This window comes from Bidens hawaiensis, unplaced genomic scaffold (genome assembly GCF_021521415.1).
Source record: "Bidens hawaiensis isolate Kalapana, Puna unplaced genomic scaffold, B.hawaiensis_p1.1 tig00016758_1, whole genome shotgun sequence".
In the NCBI taxonomy this organism is placed as follows: Eukaryota; Viridiplantae; Streptophyta; class Magnoliopsida; order Asterales; family Asteraceae; genus Bidens; species Bidens hawaiensis.
This window is the reverse complement of record NW_027492542.1, coordinates 256463-272327: the sequence shown is the minus strand read 5'-3', so window position 1 is coordinate 272327 and position 15865 is coordinate 256463. Positions and strand designations below refer to the sequence as shown.

Below are 15865 nucleotides of genomic sequence, written 5' to 3'. Positions count from 1 at the left end.
GTAACTGAGCTGAGACTCTCATAGGCCAACTTAGCGACGCATATTTAAGTGCAATATAACTTTAATTTATAACTCAAATGTAATTCTATGATTATAAATTATAGGTTGATTTGTTCAAAACATAGTTTTTCACTACAAATTCAAACATAAAATGTCAGTTACTTTACACCCATCTGCAAATTGCCATATTTATTTCACATGCTACTACTTAAGACAAAAGAAGAGCAGTAATAATAAAAACAGTAATGTCATAATTTGCGGCAATTCTCAATTCTCTCTTGGTTCAAGCCCCGCAATTTCTCTAACCACTTGTGCTTTGTCAGCCTCAAATTGTTCATCCTCTGCAATAAAAAACCTCATTAACCACAGTTCATTCATACTTTACTTTTTCTTAATAACTTTGCTCACCTTTGTCCGGCTTAAAATCAGCAAACAGTCGCAGAAGCTTGCTCCTGTTTGCAACAAGTATGCCAATGATGTCAGCTGGCTTATTCTGGTTTGCTGCAAATAACTGCCAACAGGAACACATCTCTTAAAATTTTCCCAACAATAATAATAAAGTTAACTGCAAATAACCTACCTTAAAAACATGAAATGCTTCTATCTGAATGCTCTTGCTTGACTCCTGCACAAAATTTTACAACCTATGAGATATGATGTTTAGCACAGTGTCTTGTAATAAGTAAGAAATGTACGCACTCTCAGAAGGTTCATCAAGATCCTCAGGTTGTCCCTGGAACTTGCATACCGTGTCATCACAGCAGAGTTGGAACGATCTAACAAGATATCTCCCAAAAGCTGCAACGCAAGTAAATAATAAGCTATCAGATCAGCCAGCAATTCCATATGCATATTAATTATTATTATTATTATTATTATTATTATTATTATCACCTTGATAGCTTGTCTTCTGGTTATGTAATTGGGTGACTCCAGAAGCTTTGAGTTGTATTCAGCAAAAAACTGGCAAGAGAAACAAACAAATGCTCAAGAAGTTAAAAATAATAAATCCAGCTTATTGAAAAACCTAGACCAAGCATCATATCACAATATGTTTCTCTTTTCATGTAATCCTCTTCATTCTAATATGAATGTCATTTTGAACACTTGTATCCTTTTTACAAAATATTAAAAATGCGAAAGGATGAGTGTTACCCACCCAGTCATAGTTTTTGGAAAGAAACTCAGCAACTGTTGACTTGTGTCGTGTCAAGAGTTCCTGCAACAAAAATGATAACATTTAAGATTCAAACTTGTGGTGCTGCTTCAGCTAATAATATTGAATTCAAACAACGATCATAGAATAGGAACTCTTATGAATAAGAAGAGTGTTAATCAAAAGTAAAAATCAGCAATGGCAATTTTAATTAGCAGTATTTGTTGATATTCATTTGAAGAATATTGTTTCCATCAATAGACGGATCAAAGGCTAACTTCTAAAAGTAAAGTTTATCCAGAATATAAGTGCTTAGTAGTCTAAACCTTGAATGTTGCTGCTGCGTCAGCGGCAATATCAAAATTCGGAAGTTGAATGTAATCAAAGAACTTCTTCATATGCTCTGACTCCAATACATACCTAAAAACTCAAAGAATGAAGCAAATAAGTGTCACATGCCACAAGAAATGTTGTATCGAAGGAGGATTTGAACCGATGACTTCCAATGCACCCAAAAATAAAAACAAAAATAAAAGAATCACCACTAAAAAAACACATTATGTATATTCTAATGAATTTTGTTATTGACACTTAAACCTTTTTCAAATTTCTGGAAAGATATATGAAGTTTCATTACTCCAAGTATGAGCAAAAATTATGGAACTCACCTAGCAACACTTTGATGGCGTATGCATTCCCTCAGCATTGCACCATAATGTAACGCCATGTCTGGATCCTCGTAACTAGAAAAACAAAATAAATTAAACTTCAAGCATGGGATTTAGGAGCGGGGAGAAGTGGAAACAAGCCTTTCTGCTTCCTTAAAAATCTCCGTCTAGATAAACATGACCCCGATTGCCTATCACTACACAAGACTTTATATAGAAATCGTATGATTGATCACTATTGTTCGGATGAGGGTGGGTGTTTTCCCAATAAATGTGTTCACACGGTACCTTATTAAAATATACGCGCATTTGTGGTAACGGAAAAGCATTCACATAGATATCGTGGTTAATCATATCACATGTTTCCAAATATGAAATCCAAACGAGTATGCACCCACCCTTTAAGTATGTAATTAGTAATTAAAAGAGAAAGTAGTGTTACCCTGATACCAAGATATCCATAAGATCGATATTAGCCTCCAAATAATCGCAGGCGATCAACCTAGATTGAACCTGCTGGCGTTGGAGGTTAGCGACAATTTGAGTAGCATCCTTGCGAGCCTAGCGTAGAAGAAGTTGTTATTGTTATTTTAGCAGTATAGTATAATAAGAATAAGAATGAATAATAATATAGAAGGAAGGAAGGGTTGGTTACTTCTAAGTTGAGTTTGGGGAGACAGACAATGAGCAAGCGGAAAGTGTTGTCTTTGAAGAACTCTTGAGTGAGCTGAGCACAAGCTTCAGAGACGGGCTCGGCTTCACTGTTTCCATAGAGAATTTGCTTGAGCTCACGGAGAAGCTTACTCAAAGTAGCAAACTAAACATCACAATCAGATATATATATATCAGATCAAATGCCCCTCCTAAGTCCTAACTAATAAGATTGAATTGAATAATAATATAACCTAACCTAATTAATTAATTGAATAGAATGAATCACAATAGAATACGATCTATCTATCTATGAATGATAATAATAATAATAATAATACCTTTTCTTCGCGTTTGGTTTTTTCACGAGTATCCGGATTGGAGTCTGCAAAAATGAGAAGATCCCTAGTCTGACGGACGATGTCAACCGGCGTCTTGGGTTTTGACTTGAAAAGTCCTTTCATGCCCGATTGATTAATTGATTGATTGGAGCCTCTATCTTTCTTTCTGTCTGTCTGTGGATAATAATAATAATAATAATAATAATAATAATAATAGATTAGATTAGATTAGATTAGAGACATAGAGTTTGCTCGCTCTCTATCTCTTTCGCTGCTGGATCTTGGGAACTAGATGGATGGATGGATGGATGGATGTTTGTTTTTACCTCTTATTATTATTTTCTCTTTTTTTTGATATATTCTCTCTCTCTCTCTCTCTCTTTTCCGAACGGTATACTTTTATAAACAATCAAAAATGTCAAATTTCACAACCTCTACGAACCGGAGAGAAGCCCCGCCAAAAATAAGATAGAAACTACAAGAATGGAAATTTACGCCACTTCGACTAATCTATGTGTCTATTTTCCAATCTATTCTTGTACCACGGAAACTCATACGGCTTTATATCCCCAATTCTATCTTCAATCTTCAGTTCTTTTACCTTCAAAAATCTTTTCATTTATCGCGTTCCAAATATTTTAACAAGGAATAATTACAATCTCGTGAAAACCACCCTTCTCGGTTTTACCCATTTTACTAGTCTTATGGAGATCTAACATATCTCTCTAATCAAAGATATTTGTTGCAAGTGGTTGTGAGTAAAGAAGAAAAAAATGTATAAAAAATTAATTGAAGAAGAGAGAAAAATGTAGTGATTTCCATTGTATGAGTGAGGGTAAATTAGTAATTTTATGTTCAAAAAGCTAAAAAAAATAAAAAGTCAACTTCTTAGACATAGTTAGTTCAGACACAACCATGGATTTTCACACGTCAACTTTCGTCTATAAGGGCCGTTTAGGGTTATACGGGCCACACATGACATGACTTGTTGAAGATTTATATGTCGTATAGGACTATACAGGTCGTATAGGACCTGAAAAAGCTGCTTTATGTGTCTCCTCCGTACACTTGTCAGTCACGTGTGGCCTATATGACCCGTATAGTTCTATACGGCCCGTACATGCCTACACAATCTCCTTGAGAGTGGTGTATAATAATCACACCCTGTTTTATTATGACTTCTGAAAAATAACTTTTTTTGCCATTTTTAAAAGACCAAATTAAGAAACACTTTATTAATGTCAAACGCTTTTTAACTTTGTTTTTTTTTTATAAATCCAATAAGTCAATAAACTCATTCCCAAACACCCTTCTAAAGTATCACAAAGGAAATTGCAAATTCAAGTAGCAATAATATGCTCTCTCTCTCAAATTTATTTCTTTGGATGATTCTTGTATTGTATGGTCAACGGGTTCTGACATAAAGCCAACATCTATACTACTCGTATAACCTATACGAGTAATATAGGCAGGGCAGGGTGTCTGAATAGAAACTGGGTGTCTGGATAGAGAATGCCTGATTATATTGCCTTCCGTGATATGTGTGAAGACTCACATTGTTTTTAAGCATCGGGTTGTTTTGAAAGAAAAAAAAAATGTTTCATGATATGGCACCATGGTTCTTATATTTTTTTTTCCCGAATTTCAACCATTTTAACCAGTTTGGGATATGGATTTCTCTATACATAGTAACTAAGTTTTAAAATTTTTCTAAGTCGTTCATAAAATATATTGTTCCAATCATGTCATTAAAGTTTCTTTTTGTTTCACGATATTTTAGCGTAAGTTATCTAGGTTTTTTTTTTAATTTTTAAATAAAGTGACATTGCAAAATTATCTTTTTAAAATCTGAAAAACTTACAATCCATGTTCCTGCTTTAACTTTCGTTCACATTCAATCAATTTGTCTGGTGCTACTTTTCTTTTCTTTTTTTGGTCCACATTGTTCTCAATCAATACTAAACAATTCCTATGTGCACCTAATCCAAATGATTAATTTCTAACAGCGAACGCTTAACTTCAATTCCCATTCTTTCAGGTTTGTTGGGACTATAAGAACTGAAAATATATACCAGATAGTATATTACAGAAGTCACCTTGCTATATATATATATATATATATATATAAGGATGATGGATAAAAGAAAAGGTATAAAAATACATAGAAAAAAAGAAAATTAATCTTTTGGACATATATAATTAAGAAAAATGGACGTTGGCTTCATTCAGTGTTGTCCAGTCTCGAGGCTTACAAAGACAAGGGCTCCTGCATATATGCCAATTATATATTATAGTTAATTAAAATGATGCATGAACGAGTGGATTAATTAATTAGATGGATAGCTTTAAGTACGTACCAAGAGTGGGCATCAACATTGACAACACAAGAGTTCCAGCAATTTTAAGAGGGAATCCGGTCTTGAGCATATCGACGACATCGATATGACCAGTGGTGAATCCTATGACATTTGAAGGCGTTGCGGTGGGAAGCAAGAAGGCAAACTGCGCTCCAATGGCTCCAGGAACCATAAGGAGGAGCGGGTGGACATTAATATTCTTAGCGATTTGGATGAGCAGCGGAACCATGATGGTCGTGGTGGCGTTGTTTGATGTAATCAACTCCGTCAGCATCCCGCTTATCACACACACCGCTGGTGCGACCGCCAGGTACGGCGTCTTCCCCAGAAAGTCGAGTGACCTGGATAGCACGTCTGCCACGCCACTTGTTCTCACTCCCTCTGCGATGGCAAGACCTGCACCGAGTAACAAGACGATGTTCCATGGTAACTTCTTGCATTTGTTCCAGTCCATCAGCTTCTCTCCTTGTTGTTTCTTGTTAGGGATTATGAAGAGCAGAGTCGCCATCATTACGCTAACTGTTCCATCCCCAACCCGATCGTTAAATAAGCTTCCCCATCCAGGTATATCGTCGGTTATGCTTCGAGTCATCCATAAAACAATTAACACCTGCATATATATATATATATATTTGCACAAACTTAATCAATCATACATACATACATACAACTAATGTAATGTATTAATTAATATTAATACATACGTACCGAGAAGACAGTCAAGACCATTTTTTCAGCAAAAGCCATTGGACCTAACACATCAAGCTCCCTCCTTATATGAGCCTTATCCAGATATGCCGAAAGAGTGTGACCCGAGCCTTTCGGGCAATAGACAAGACAAAGAATGAGCCACAGAGCAATGAAGAGCAAGAGGGCCATGGGGAAGCCGAAGAAGAACCAAGTGCTGAAGCTCAAGGGCTGGGCTTCTGGGAAATAGCTCTTCCACATGCCGACCAGTATGAGGTTCACACCTGTGCCGGTCAGCGTACTCATTCCGCCGATCGCTGACGTGTATATGACACCAAGGACCACCGCTTTGCAGAACTTGCTTGCCTCGCCACTCGACGGAAGCCGCTGGAGGATCCCAGTGGCCACCGGCATCATCATGACGGTGGTGGGCGTGTTGTGCATCCACATGCTAACAAATGCTGTCGTCGCGCAGATGCCCAAAAGAAGGAGCTGTGGGTTTAGAGGATCTCCACAAAACACTAGTGTTATCTGCAACCCAAAATTTATTTTATTATTATAATAACAAATTGAAAATAATATTTAAACTTTTTTTTAACGGTAAACAAATATAGAATTGAGTACAAGCGACCCAATGGCACAATGCCACGGCAAGCTTGGCCAGCTGTACGGAGCCCACCGGTGGTAAAGTCTAGACACCCTCAGGATTGAATTAGAGATCACAGTCTTTCTGCATTGAACTATTCGTATCCCCTCCGGCCAAAATATTGTTTTTGGGGATTAAACATGGGTCTTAATTGAGAAACTTAGACTTCCTATCACTACAAAGGATAAATAATATTTAAACAAACTAAATAAAAACATTATAAATTAAGACAAACAAATAATCTATGATATATATGTAATTATTTGATTGGCTATAAATCAGTAGCTGAATGAGAAAGATGGTAGTAGACAACGTGTCGAGTCACGCTAGCCAAGTAGCTATCAACAAAAGGGTGTAATCTATTAAAATGCTTAGGTGTCACTAAGCTAATTGGAATTGGACAAAAGAAACAAAATAATACTATATAATTAATTATATAATACCATACAGAGAAGGAATATTTTTGACGTTAGTAAGTAAACTTATTCAGATAATGATAGACTATGATCGACCGCTTACAAATTAATACGTGGAAAAATTACATGATTTGTTTAGCACAATTATTTGACATGACTTATCCGAAAAAAAGAACGACAAATTACTGGATAAGATGGACATCCCAACAACAACAAATTAGTCATTATATTATATAGATAAAAGAAATTATATATCTATAAGTCTATACAAAAATGATTTAGTGTCCTTATTAATAGAATTCGATCCATATGTATGAAACTTTTGATATGAAGTTATATTTTAAAAACGAAGTAGCTAAAATGATGAATTAAATTATATATAAATATAGGTGCTTGCATGTTTACATTCAAGGCTAATCTTCTATGAATGTTGTAATGCTCGACAGCAAGAGCAAGAATAAAGCTTCCAAGAACAAGGGAGATGACATCATCCATGTAAGCCCTTGCCACGTCATCTGCGGCAGCTATCCCGAAAAGAGGGAAGAGGAAGAGCGGGGACATGGAGGTTATGGGCATGGGGACGGCCTCGGTGAGCCACCAGGCGAACACCCAGGCCAGGACGCCCAGCATGTTCCGGCTGGTGGTGGGAGAGGGCCCATCCATCTTGACGAAGAGACAGATAAGGGTGCATAACAAGGGACCCAACAAGACGAACAATGTTTTTAGTGTGAAAATGGATTTGATTGAGGTTTCGGAGGCGTGTAAGGGGAGGAGGGGGGTGGTCGTGGTGTTTGTGTGTGTGTGTTGGTCCATCGAATGAATGAATTGTATTATATTTAAGGATGATGATGATATATTATTAGATGGATGAGAGACGTTTAAGCTAGCTAAGGTTTATATAGAAACAAATTAACCTAGGCGCTTCGCTTCGGTTGGTGTCATCAACTGTTGTAGTGAATGATAATATGACATATATGCATATGGCTATGGTACGTGGACTCGGCGGATCGACAATATAGCCCTTTCAATTTATTTATTATATTAAAGAATGAATCGGAACTTGTGGTGGTGATAAGTGGATGAAAGAAATTATTTAGAAAACTAGGGCCAGGGGTACTAATAATAATCGATTACATCATGACCCCTATATCATTAAATTGTAGCCATAATAAATCATGTGATCAAGACGTGTTTCTTTCATATTTATGTATATTATATATATATTATTATAGCCATGTAAATGGTATCTAGTAGGTGTGTGCATATAATGGGTTTGACCCGTGAAACCGGCCCACGAAGCCTATGAACCCTACCCGTGAATTTTAAATCAAACGAGTCATGGTTCCTAAATTTCTTTTCAAACAGTTCCGGATATACCAAACGGAATCCTTCAAAAACCCGTGTACCCGTGAGTGTCTAGGAGATGATAAGCATTGGCCTTGTTATTTCTATATGATTTATTTATTTATTTATTTTGGTTTGAATTTTGTATTTGAATTAGGTAGAAATAGTGCTCCTGATTTGTAGCATTCGATCCTAGTTTATAGGATTTTCCTGGTATATTTATTCCTTCCTTGTTCAATGAGAAAATAAGGTTTGTTGACCAATTTCATTTGGCAATTGATCATTAAGGATCAATTACTTCATCACATATAATATGTACTTGCTAGGGTAGGGGTATAACTTATTAAGTTACACAGTGATGAAATTATAAACTGGCTGTGTCCACCAAATCCTTGTACCTGCCCTGTCAACCCGGTATAGACCCGGAACCGACCCTTTTATAAACAGTCCGGTTCCGGGTATGAGTTTAGCTCTTTCACGGTTCCGGTCTGGTTTAACTCGTTGCACACTCCTAGTATCTAGTTTCTTCAACACAAGCACAACAATGTTCGTGTTGCGCAGGTCAGCACATGGGCCAGTGAAATGAAGATGGAGCTAAAAGCCCAAATTTAATTAACGCCTTCAAAATTTTATTTTTTTAAGAAAGAAACATATGTAGATATATATTTAATTGGCTTGTAGGTCACAAGTTTGAAATTGGTTATTTGTATTTTTTTTAACACAATTGTCTTAAAAGGGCCATAAAATCTCATTTTGATTTAGGCCTCCAATATTATTGAGTCGGCCTTGGTGTTGTGGGTGCGGTTTGTGTGACATGGCGCACAAACAAATGAGAGGGAGGAGCAATGTGAAGAAAAATCCGTAGAACAAGGTTTAACCGGCTGTACTTAACAGACGGAAGGTGGGCCGCCACCCCCACTCTCAACGACTACAAGGTTTAAAAATAAAATTGTTGGCCACCACCACAACGGCTCCTTTTAACAAAATTTAAAACCCACATAAATTCTATAAACAAAGACACATACACCAAAACATCAATTTTTCTTCTCTATAATCTCGTACGTTCTACCTAAAAAAACACACATTCAACCAAACATGGAAGATAACACTCCGTTTACAACTTCTACGCGATGCCACAACTCAAAACCCGAGTCAACCCATCCCGAGTCAAAACCCGATCCAATATATTCCCTAATCAACACACGAGATTTGGGAAATTTCGAACAACCCGTTTATCCATCATACCCACACCTCAGCCAATTCCTGAATCAACCAATGGGATTTTGTCAATTTCAACAACCCGTTTTTCATCCCGGTTTTAATTCGTATTTAATGAATTCATCACTTTTGTCTACTCAATCATCTGGAACCTCATCCCCATCCCAGGCAACTCATTTGAGCATGTAGAAGAATGATAAATCCACTTCTAGGCCATCCTCTAAGCCAAGAGTCACGGTACATAGATAGAGTGTTGCCGAGAAACACTTCTTGCATATGCTTACATTAAAATCTCTGTTGACTCGAACAGGGGTAACAACCAAAAAAGCCATGATTTATGGGCTCGGTGCATAAGTATTTTTGTAACGAAATCGGTCACACCCTCAATCCGTTGAATATTTAAAGTCGCATTGGCACGTGCTGGCATGTCCGGTTAATAAGTTTTGTGAGTTATTCAGCTACAACCAATAAGCAAAGAGAACGATCAAGTCATGAGCCACACAAAAAAGAGTTATAGGAAGACATGGCTCATGCTTTTAGGTATGAGCATGCCTTCAATGTTGTTAGATGTGAGCCAAAATGGGCCTAACCGGTTCACCCTAAAAGGATGAAACTTCAACTTCGGAGAACTACACCACATCAACTTCTGGCGAGCATGCAAGCATCCACATCAATCTTGATGACTCGTATGATGAAGTGCCTAGTAATCCAATGGATGAAATTAAAGAGTTGACGTGGCCAACTGGTCAAAAGAAGGCGAAGGCAAAGGCGAGAGGCAAAATGAAAGAAGAACCGGTTGTAGACAAGGTCAACGAGGGAATGTGAGAATTTTTGACGAAAAAGTCATCTATTGAAAAATTTAAAGAGCGAATAGATGAAATTTTGTTTAACTAAGAGATAAGCATTCTAATAACGGATCACTCTAGCATTTACCTTGACACATTGAATACCCTCATTAATTTATTATTATTTTAGGCTTTTTATTCAAGTACCCACAATGTTGTTAATATCAAATTAATCAATTACAATTTGATTTAAAAAAAAAAGCATTCACTAAATCATCATATATCCTTTCTTTTTACAAAATAATAATGTAGTTTTGAATTAAAAAGAAACTTTTGTACGTAAAAAAGTTTTTTAAAAAATAAAATAAAACTCTTCTAATTGAAAATTATTAAATAAAATAATTTTAATAGTTCAATATTTGATGTTAAACCCGTGAGTATAAATTAAGGGGAAAGAACATTACCTTACCTTTTCGTTCGTTGTAAAAGAATATATTATTGAGCACATGTTCTATGACTAGAAACATTGATATAGTTTACAACTACCATTACTACTAATTTAGGACATCTTTCCCATGAAATCCATATATCATTTATGATATATTCATATAACTATGTTTATAATGTATATTGATTTATGATATAACTATATTAAATGAAATCACAATATTACACAGGCTCACCTTTTAATGATTTAAGAACCCCCCCCCCCCCCCACCACCACCCAACCCACCCATCCAAAATAAATAAATAAATTTCGTCGTGGAATTTGCTTATAAACTTTTTAAAAGTGTGGGCATAGGTTGTAAGTTGTAAGAAAGATAAAGGGTGAAATTGGTAGAAAGAAAACCAAACTAAACTTCGACTTCGCCCACACTTTGTTTTGTTTTGTTTTCTTTTTGTCGCCCGCATCCTTTGACCATACTCTTTCTTCTTATTCCTAACTAACATTTTATTGTCCAAAACATAATTTATTTGCCATATAAAAACCGTGACCAATCATCACCATTCCTTGATTTCATCATATAACTATACTTGATATTTAAATTAACCGGTTTTCAGTTAATGGTTCAGTTTAAAATAATAAACTCGTATTCATTCTATATACTTATTTGTCAAATCATATAGCCCGAAAGGGATTATGGTTAATTAGGTGATTTGTAATGATTTTATAAATGATCCGTTAAGTCATAAACAAGTAGTAATAAAGTTGTAAAGAAATTACATAATTGGTAAATTGATTGACAAGTTGACTATGGCATGTTTTTTAAAACGTATGTATATCCATTATCCATTAAGTAAATGGTAGTTGGTCGTGTAATTTTGCTGGTAGCTCTAGCATCTTGTTAGCTAGCCGTGTTTTAAGAAAGTTGTCGTTCGAAAAGAAAAATAAAAAAATTATAAATTTTGTAGCCGAATCAAATAACATGTAATTGTTTTTGTAAGCTTGAAGCATTAGACAAATCCTTACAAGTAAAAACGTACCTACAAAGATATGCAAGTGCAGCTATCAAAACTTGAAGGTTCGAAATGTAATACTTTTAAAACTTTTGGACTAATGATGAATCATTCTCTCGTTACTTTTAAAGTTTTTAGCAGCACATATTATTATTAACATTGTTTTTGTGATTATGCACACGATGCATATATATAATAACAGAAGACAGGCAAGGCATGTGTGCATTAAGTAAGTCTGCAAGTGTTGAACACAGACAGAGTGATTCAGATTTGACTGCTAGGTTGGTTTGCTTTGCTTCTATCGCTCGCTCATTAATTTAATATAACTGACTGAATCTTTCTTTTGTTCATGTTAATTCAGTCTTCTTATGTTTATGGTTATGTAATTCAACTATTTGGGAGTTTCTGGCGAGTTGTGATCGATTGTGTAAAAAAGAGACTTTTTTTTATTTTAACTGTTTAGGGAAATAATTTATGATTTTGTATTGAAATTTTTAAACACTCTGTGCCTGTTATCTGTGATTCTTTCTTACATTTAACATGCATGCTTGTATGTCCATTGCTTATTGAAACATGGTCACTTGATTAACATATATATGTGCCAAACAAATAAAACACTTTTCTTTTGGTAATATTTGATCCATAAATCTAACACAAGTGAACCAGAAACCCATGCAACACATGTTAATGGGTGGCAGTTGGCACCTACCAATAAAAAATGATTGGCTGTGGACAGACATAAGCAGGTTTAGAGAATTGAGTGAAATGGTAGCTTGTGGTAATTAATATGTGATTTTGATGCCTATATTGTTGAGAACCACTTAATACTACAATGACATGTATTGTTTTTTTCATTAGAAGTGGGACCATGATAAAGGAGAATGGTAGTACTGTTCAACTTACACATGCTGGACGGACTCGACGGCATAAGGGTTCAAATGAGGTAACTGCAGTTGACATAGGCGTTTAATTTGTTCTTGATTGCCGAGGTCTTTATGTCCGTCTGTCTGTTAAATAGCAGGTTCCAGTAGAGGCCAATGGAAAGAAGTTGCTGGTAAATGATCAAAATAAGTACAGGTCAATGATGATTCGGGCGTATTCAAGTGTTTGGATGATTGGTGGTTTTGTATTTGTTGTCTGCATGGGGCATCTTTATATATGGGCCATGGTTGTCATCATCCAAATTTTCATGGCAAAAGAGCTATTTAGTCTACTCAAAAAATCAAATGAAGACAAAAAACTCCCCGGATTTAGGAATTTAAATTGGTAAGAAACAATGTTTATTTTTAAAAACATATGTTTTTCTTGATGCAATTGTTGTTGATTTGATTTCTGCAGGCATTTCTTCTTCACAGCAATGCTATTTGTGTATGGTCGCATTCTTAGTCAGCGGCTTGTGAATACGGTGGCATCAGACAAGTTTATGTACAAAATTGTGGCCAACCTTATCAGATATCATATGGCTACCTGTTATTTCTTTTATATAGCTGGTGGGTTGGTATTATCCGTCCTTTCATGTTATCCTAGTAAAACTTGACAAGCAGATGTGCATAATCATTTGAAATGGTTCAGGTTTCGTGTGGTTCATTCTGTCATTGAAGCAGAAGATGTACAAGTATCAGTTTGGGCAGTATGCATGGACACACATGATCCTTATTGTGGTGTTCACACAGTCCTCTTTCACAGTAGCAAATATTTTTGAAGGGATGTTCTGGTTTCTTCTTCCTGCATCACTAATCGTGATCAATGATATTACTGCCTACATTTTTGGCTTCTTCTTTGGGAAAACACCGTTGATCAAGTTATCCCCAAAGAAGACCTGGGAAGGCTTTATTGGAGCATCGGTTACTACCATTATATCCGCCTTCCTGGTCAGTACAATTCATCATATCTTTTTTTTTTATAAAAAAGGAATTGCTATTATGATATGACAACGTCTTGCGGTCATCTGCAGCTTGCTAATTATTTTGGTCGCTTTCAATGGTTAACGTGTCCTAGAAAGGTTCATCATCTTCATTATCGTATTTGTATCAACTACTATTATTGTTTGAGACATTAAGTTGAAGAATAAGAATTGTTGTGCAGGACCTATCAACTGGTTGGCTTCAGTGCGACCCTGGCCCACTGTTCACCCCCGAGAACATCACTTTACCTGAATGGGTGGGTAACTTTAATATGATATATGCCTGCACATGTATTTTAAGTTGAAACTCATTGGCTTTGGTTTGCAGTTTCCATGGAAAGAATTGGAAGTTTTGCCTGTGCAGTGGCACGCGTTGGCTCTTGGACTTTTTGCTTCACTTATCGCACCTTTCGGAGGCTTCTTTGCTAGTGGTTTTAAAAGAGCATTCAAGATCAAGGTGCAACATCTATTCTTACTTTATCTTTTAAGCTTCGTCATTCATGCCAATTTTTACGAGCTCTTACTTTAAATTATTATATTTTGCTGTAGGATTTTGGGGATAGTATTCCTGGACATGGCGGGTTGACAGACAGAATGGATTGTCAGGTATGTTTTTGACGCTTATTTCAAACAAGTTACTTATTTGTCAATTTGCCATCTTCGGAAAATGACCCATGGAACAGAGTGTTTGTTTAAGTGGTATGAATAATCATTTGACTACTGCATGGTGCAGATGGTGATGGCCGTGTTTGCATACATTTACCATCAGTCGTTTATCTTGGCACAAAGTGTATCAGTTGGGATGATTTTCGACCAGGTATGTATGTGTGTAGGTTACTTGAAAGTAAACATGCGTTGCAAAATCCTGATTGTTATTAATTAAAATGTTTCAGATCATAACGAATCTGACATACGAGGAACAAAGATCATTGTACACAAACCTTGGAGAAATCATTCAAGTTAGGCAGTCAGTTTGGTGAAACAGCAAGAGTTTTTGTGTAACATATATAATATAATATAATATATGATATAGGTATATAGACTCTAGTAGATAGGATTACTCCTTTAACCCCCTCCTCCCATCTCTTTTAAAATTAAGATGCATTTGTATCGAAATGTCATTCCCATAATTAAACACTCATCTTCAAGATTGTATTGCGAATATACACCATGGAGTTACACATCATCTTTCTACTTTCACAAGACAATCATTTATTTCTAGAAGACAGAAAAATGCCAAGTTAATTATTTGGAAAACTAAATTTGGCATACAATCTGAAAGACAACATATATCAGAAAGTTCATAGCAATTTTAACAAATAAGATTACGTTACTTAATACGAAAGTATAAGTAAATTACTAGATATACTAATAAGAACAGACCATGATTTAGTTCTAAATCCTAGCAGATAATGATATTGGTTGTGCCATAATTTATGGTTTAAAAAAGTTGTCAATATTCTAATTGTATATTGCATACCAAGGAAGTGATAAACTCATTATCCTTTCCTATGATATATAAACCTTTTCTTGCAAGTTTACATCAAAATTGAAGGTAGAAGGACAACAGACTGCTCTTTTAGTTTCAATAAGTTGACAGTGAACACAGGTCTCATCTAGCTTGGACTTACTCCTACTCATGCATCCTTAATAGCAAAGTTCCCCTTTCATCCAAAACCAATGCGATATAAATAATATTTGTGATGAGACATTTTTTATGTTAGGTGGAGTAGAAAAGCTGAATAATAAAACGGAAAAAAATTAAAATTACAATGAGTTGAAATAACCTAACCAACTTAGAAACTATTATGATTTTCTTGACAATCGATTTTATAATTCAGTCTCTCAAACAAACCAAAACCAATCCAATATTCAAATCTACCTTTATATATATATATATATATATATATATAAGGGATGGTTCAGAAGAGAAATGAAATTACTGTAAGAAATGTGAGAAGTGAATCTAAACCATTGATTATGTGTAATTAATGGTACACACTAACAATGACATTCTTGTAATAAACTAGAAAATACATGTTTACTAATTTAGAGAAAAAGGATACATTGGTCTTTCAATAATAACTTCTTATATGGTAAGAGAATATATATTTAATAATCCTATTCAATTTCCTTAAGGATCTTCTATATATTACAAATTAATTATTAAATCACATTCTTCCATTTAGAAAAACTTATTACTAGTATTAAAAACTTCAATCACGTTCAATCATC

The 15865-nt window shown here is 35.3% G+C and overlaps 3 protein-coding genes across 4 annotated transcripts; 1 reads left to right on the top strand and 2 right to left on the bottom strand.

The window, feature by feature from the left end:
• Positions 1-109: 109 nt before the first annotated feature.
• On the bottom strand, positions 110-3061 carry LOC143552062 (putative MO25-like protein At5g47540). The gene is made up of 12 exons (XM_077042364.1): positions 3043-3061; positions 2817-3005; positions 2480-2641; positions 2267-2385; positions 1825-1899; positions 1483-1576; positions 1160-1219; positions 895-963; positions 700-798; positions 581-625; positions 409-511; positions 110-341 (listed from the first exon to the last, which is right to left on the bottom strand). The coding sequence occupies exons 2-12, from the start codon at positions 2937-2939 to the stop codon at positions 268-270; spliced, it is 1023 nt and encodes a 340-aa protein (XP_076898479.1). The 5' UTR covers positions 2940-3005; positions 3043-3061; the 3' UTR covers positions 110-267.
• Positions 3062-4919: 1858 nt separating this feature from the next.
• Positions 4920-7779, bottom strand: LOC143552061 (tonoplast dicarboxylate transporter-like). Its single transcript, XM_077042363.1, has 4 exons — positions 7328-7779; positions 5882-6391; positions 5174-5783; positions 4920-5082 (listed from the first exon to the last, which is right to left on the bottom strand). The coding sequence occupies exons 1-4, from the start codon at positions 7733-7735 to the stop codon at positions 5042-5044; spliced, it is 1569 nt and encodes a 522-aa protein (XP_076898478.1). The 5' UTR covers positions 7736-7779; the 3' UTR covers positions 4920-5041.
• A 4128-nt stretch (positions 7780-11907) lies between these two features.
• LOC143552038 (phosphatidate cytidylyltransferase 1-like) lies at positions 11908-14699 on the top strand. 2 transcript variants are annotated; one of them, XM_077042343.1, is made up of 11 exons: positions 11908-12008; positions 12586-12670; positions 12749-12993; positions 13066-13217; positions 13300-13598; positions 13682-13729; positions 13813-13887; positions 13959-14087; positions 14180-14236; positions 14364-14447; positions 14524-14699. In XM_077042343.1, exons 1-11 carry the CDS (start codon positions 11944-11946, stop codon positions 14608-14610), a joined length of 1326 nt encoding a protein of 441 aa, XP_076898458.1. In that variant the 5' UTR covers positions 11908-11943; the 3' UTR covers positions 14611-14699. The 2 variants fall into 2 exon arrangements, with proteins under 2 accessions (XP_076898458.1, XP_076898457.1); XM_077042342.1 differs by having other exon boundaries at positions 12746-12993.
• Positions 14700-15865: the final 1166 nt, after the last annotated feature.

Bases quoted from the DNA above. Each gene is read 5' to 3' on its own strand.
- LOC143552062 (XM_077042364.1), bottom strand. From the start codon at position 2,939: ATGAAAGGACTTTTCAAGTCAAAACCCAAGACGCCGGTTGACATCGTC. The intron at 964-1,159 runs GTGGGTAACACT...TTCTCTTGCCAG, and splicing joins TTTCCAAAAACTATGACTGG to TTTTTTGCTGAATACAACTC. The intron at 342-408 runs GTGAGCAAAGTT...TTTTTATTGCAG, and splicing joins TGATTTTAAGCCGGACAAAG to AGGATGAACAATTTGAGGCT.
- LOC143552038 (XM_077042342.1), top strand. From the start codon at position 11,944: ATGTGTGCATTAAGTAAGTCTGCAAGTGTTGAACACAGACAGAGTGAT. The intron at 12,994-13,065 runs GTAAGAAACAAT...TGATTTCTGCAG, and splicing joins GGATTTAGGAATTTAAATTG to GCATTTCTTCTTCACAGCAA. The intron at 13,599-13,681 runs GTCAGTACAATT...GGTCATCTGCAG, and splicing joins CCATTATATCCGCCTTCCTG to CTTGCTAATTATTTTGGTCG.
- LOC143552061 (XM_077042363.1), bottom strand. From the start codon at position 7,735: ATGGACCAACACACACACACAAACACCACGACCACCCCCCTCCTCCCC. The intron at 5,784-5,881 runs GTACGTATGTAT...ATATATATGCAG, and splicing joins TGGTCTTGACTGTCTTCTCG to GTGTTAATTGTTTTATGGAT. The intron at 5,083-5,173 runs GTACGTACTTAA...GCATATATGCAG, and splicing joins AATGTTGATGCCCACTCTTG to GAGCCCTTGTCTTTGTAAGC.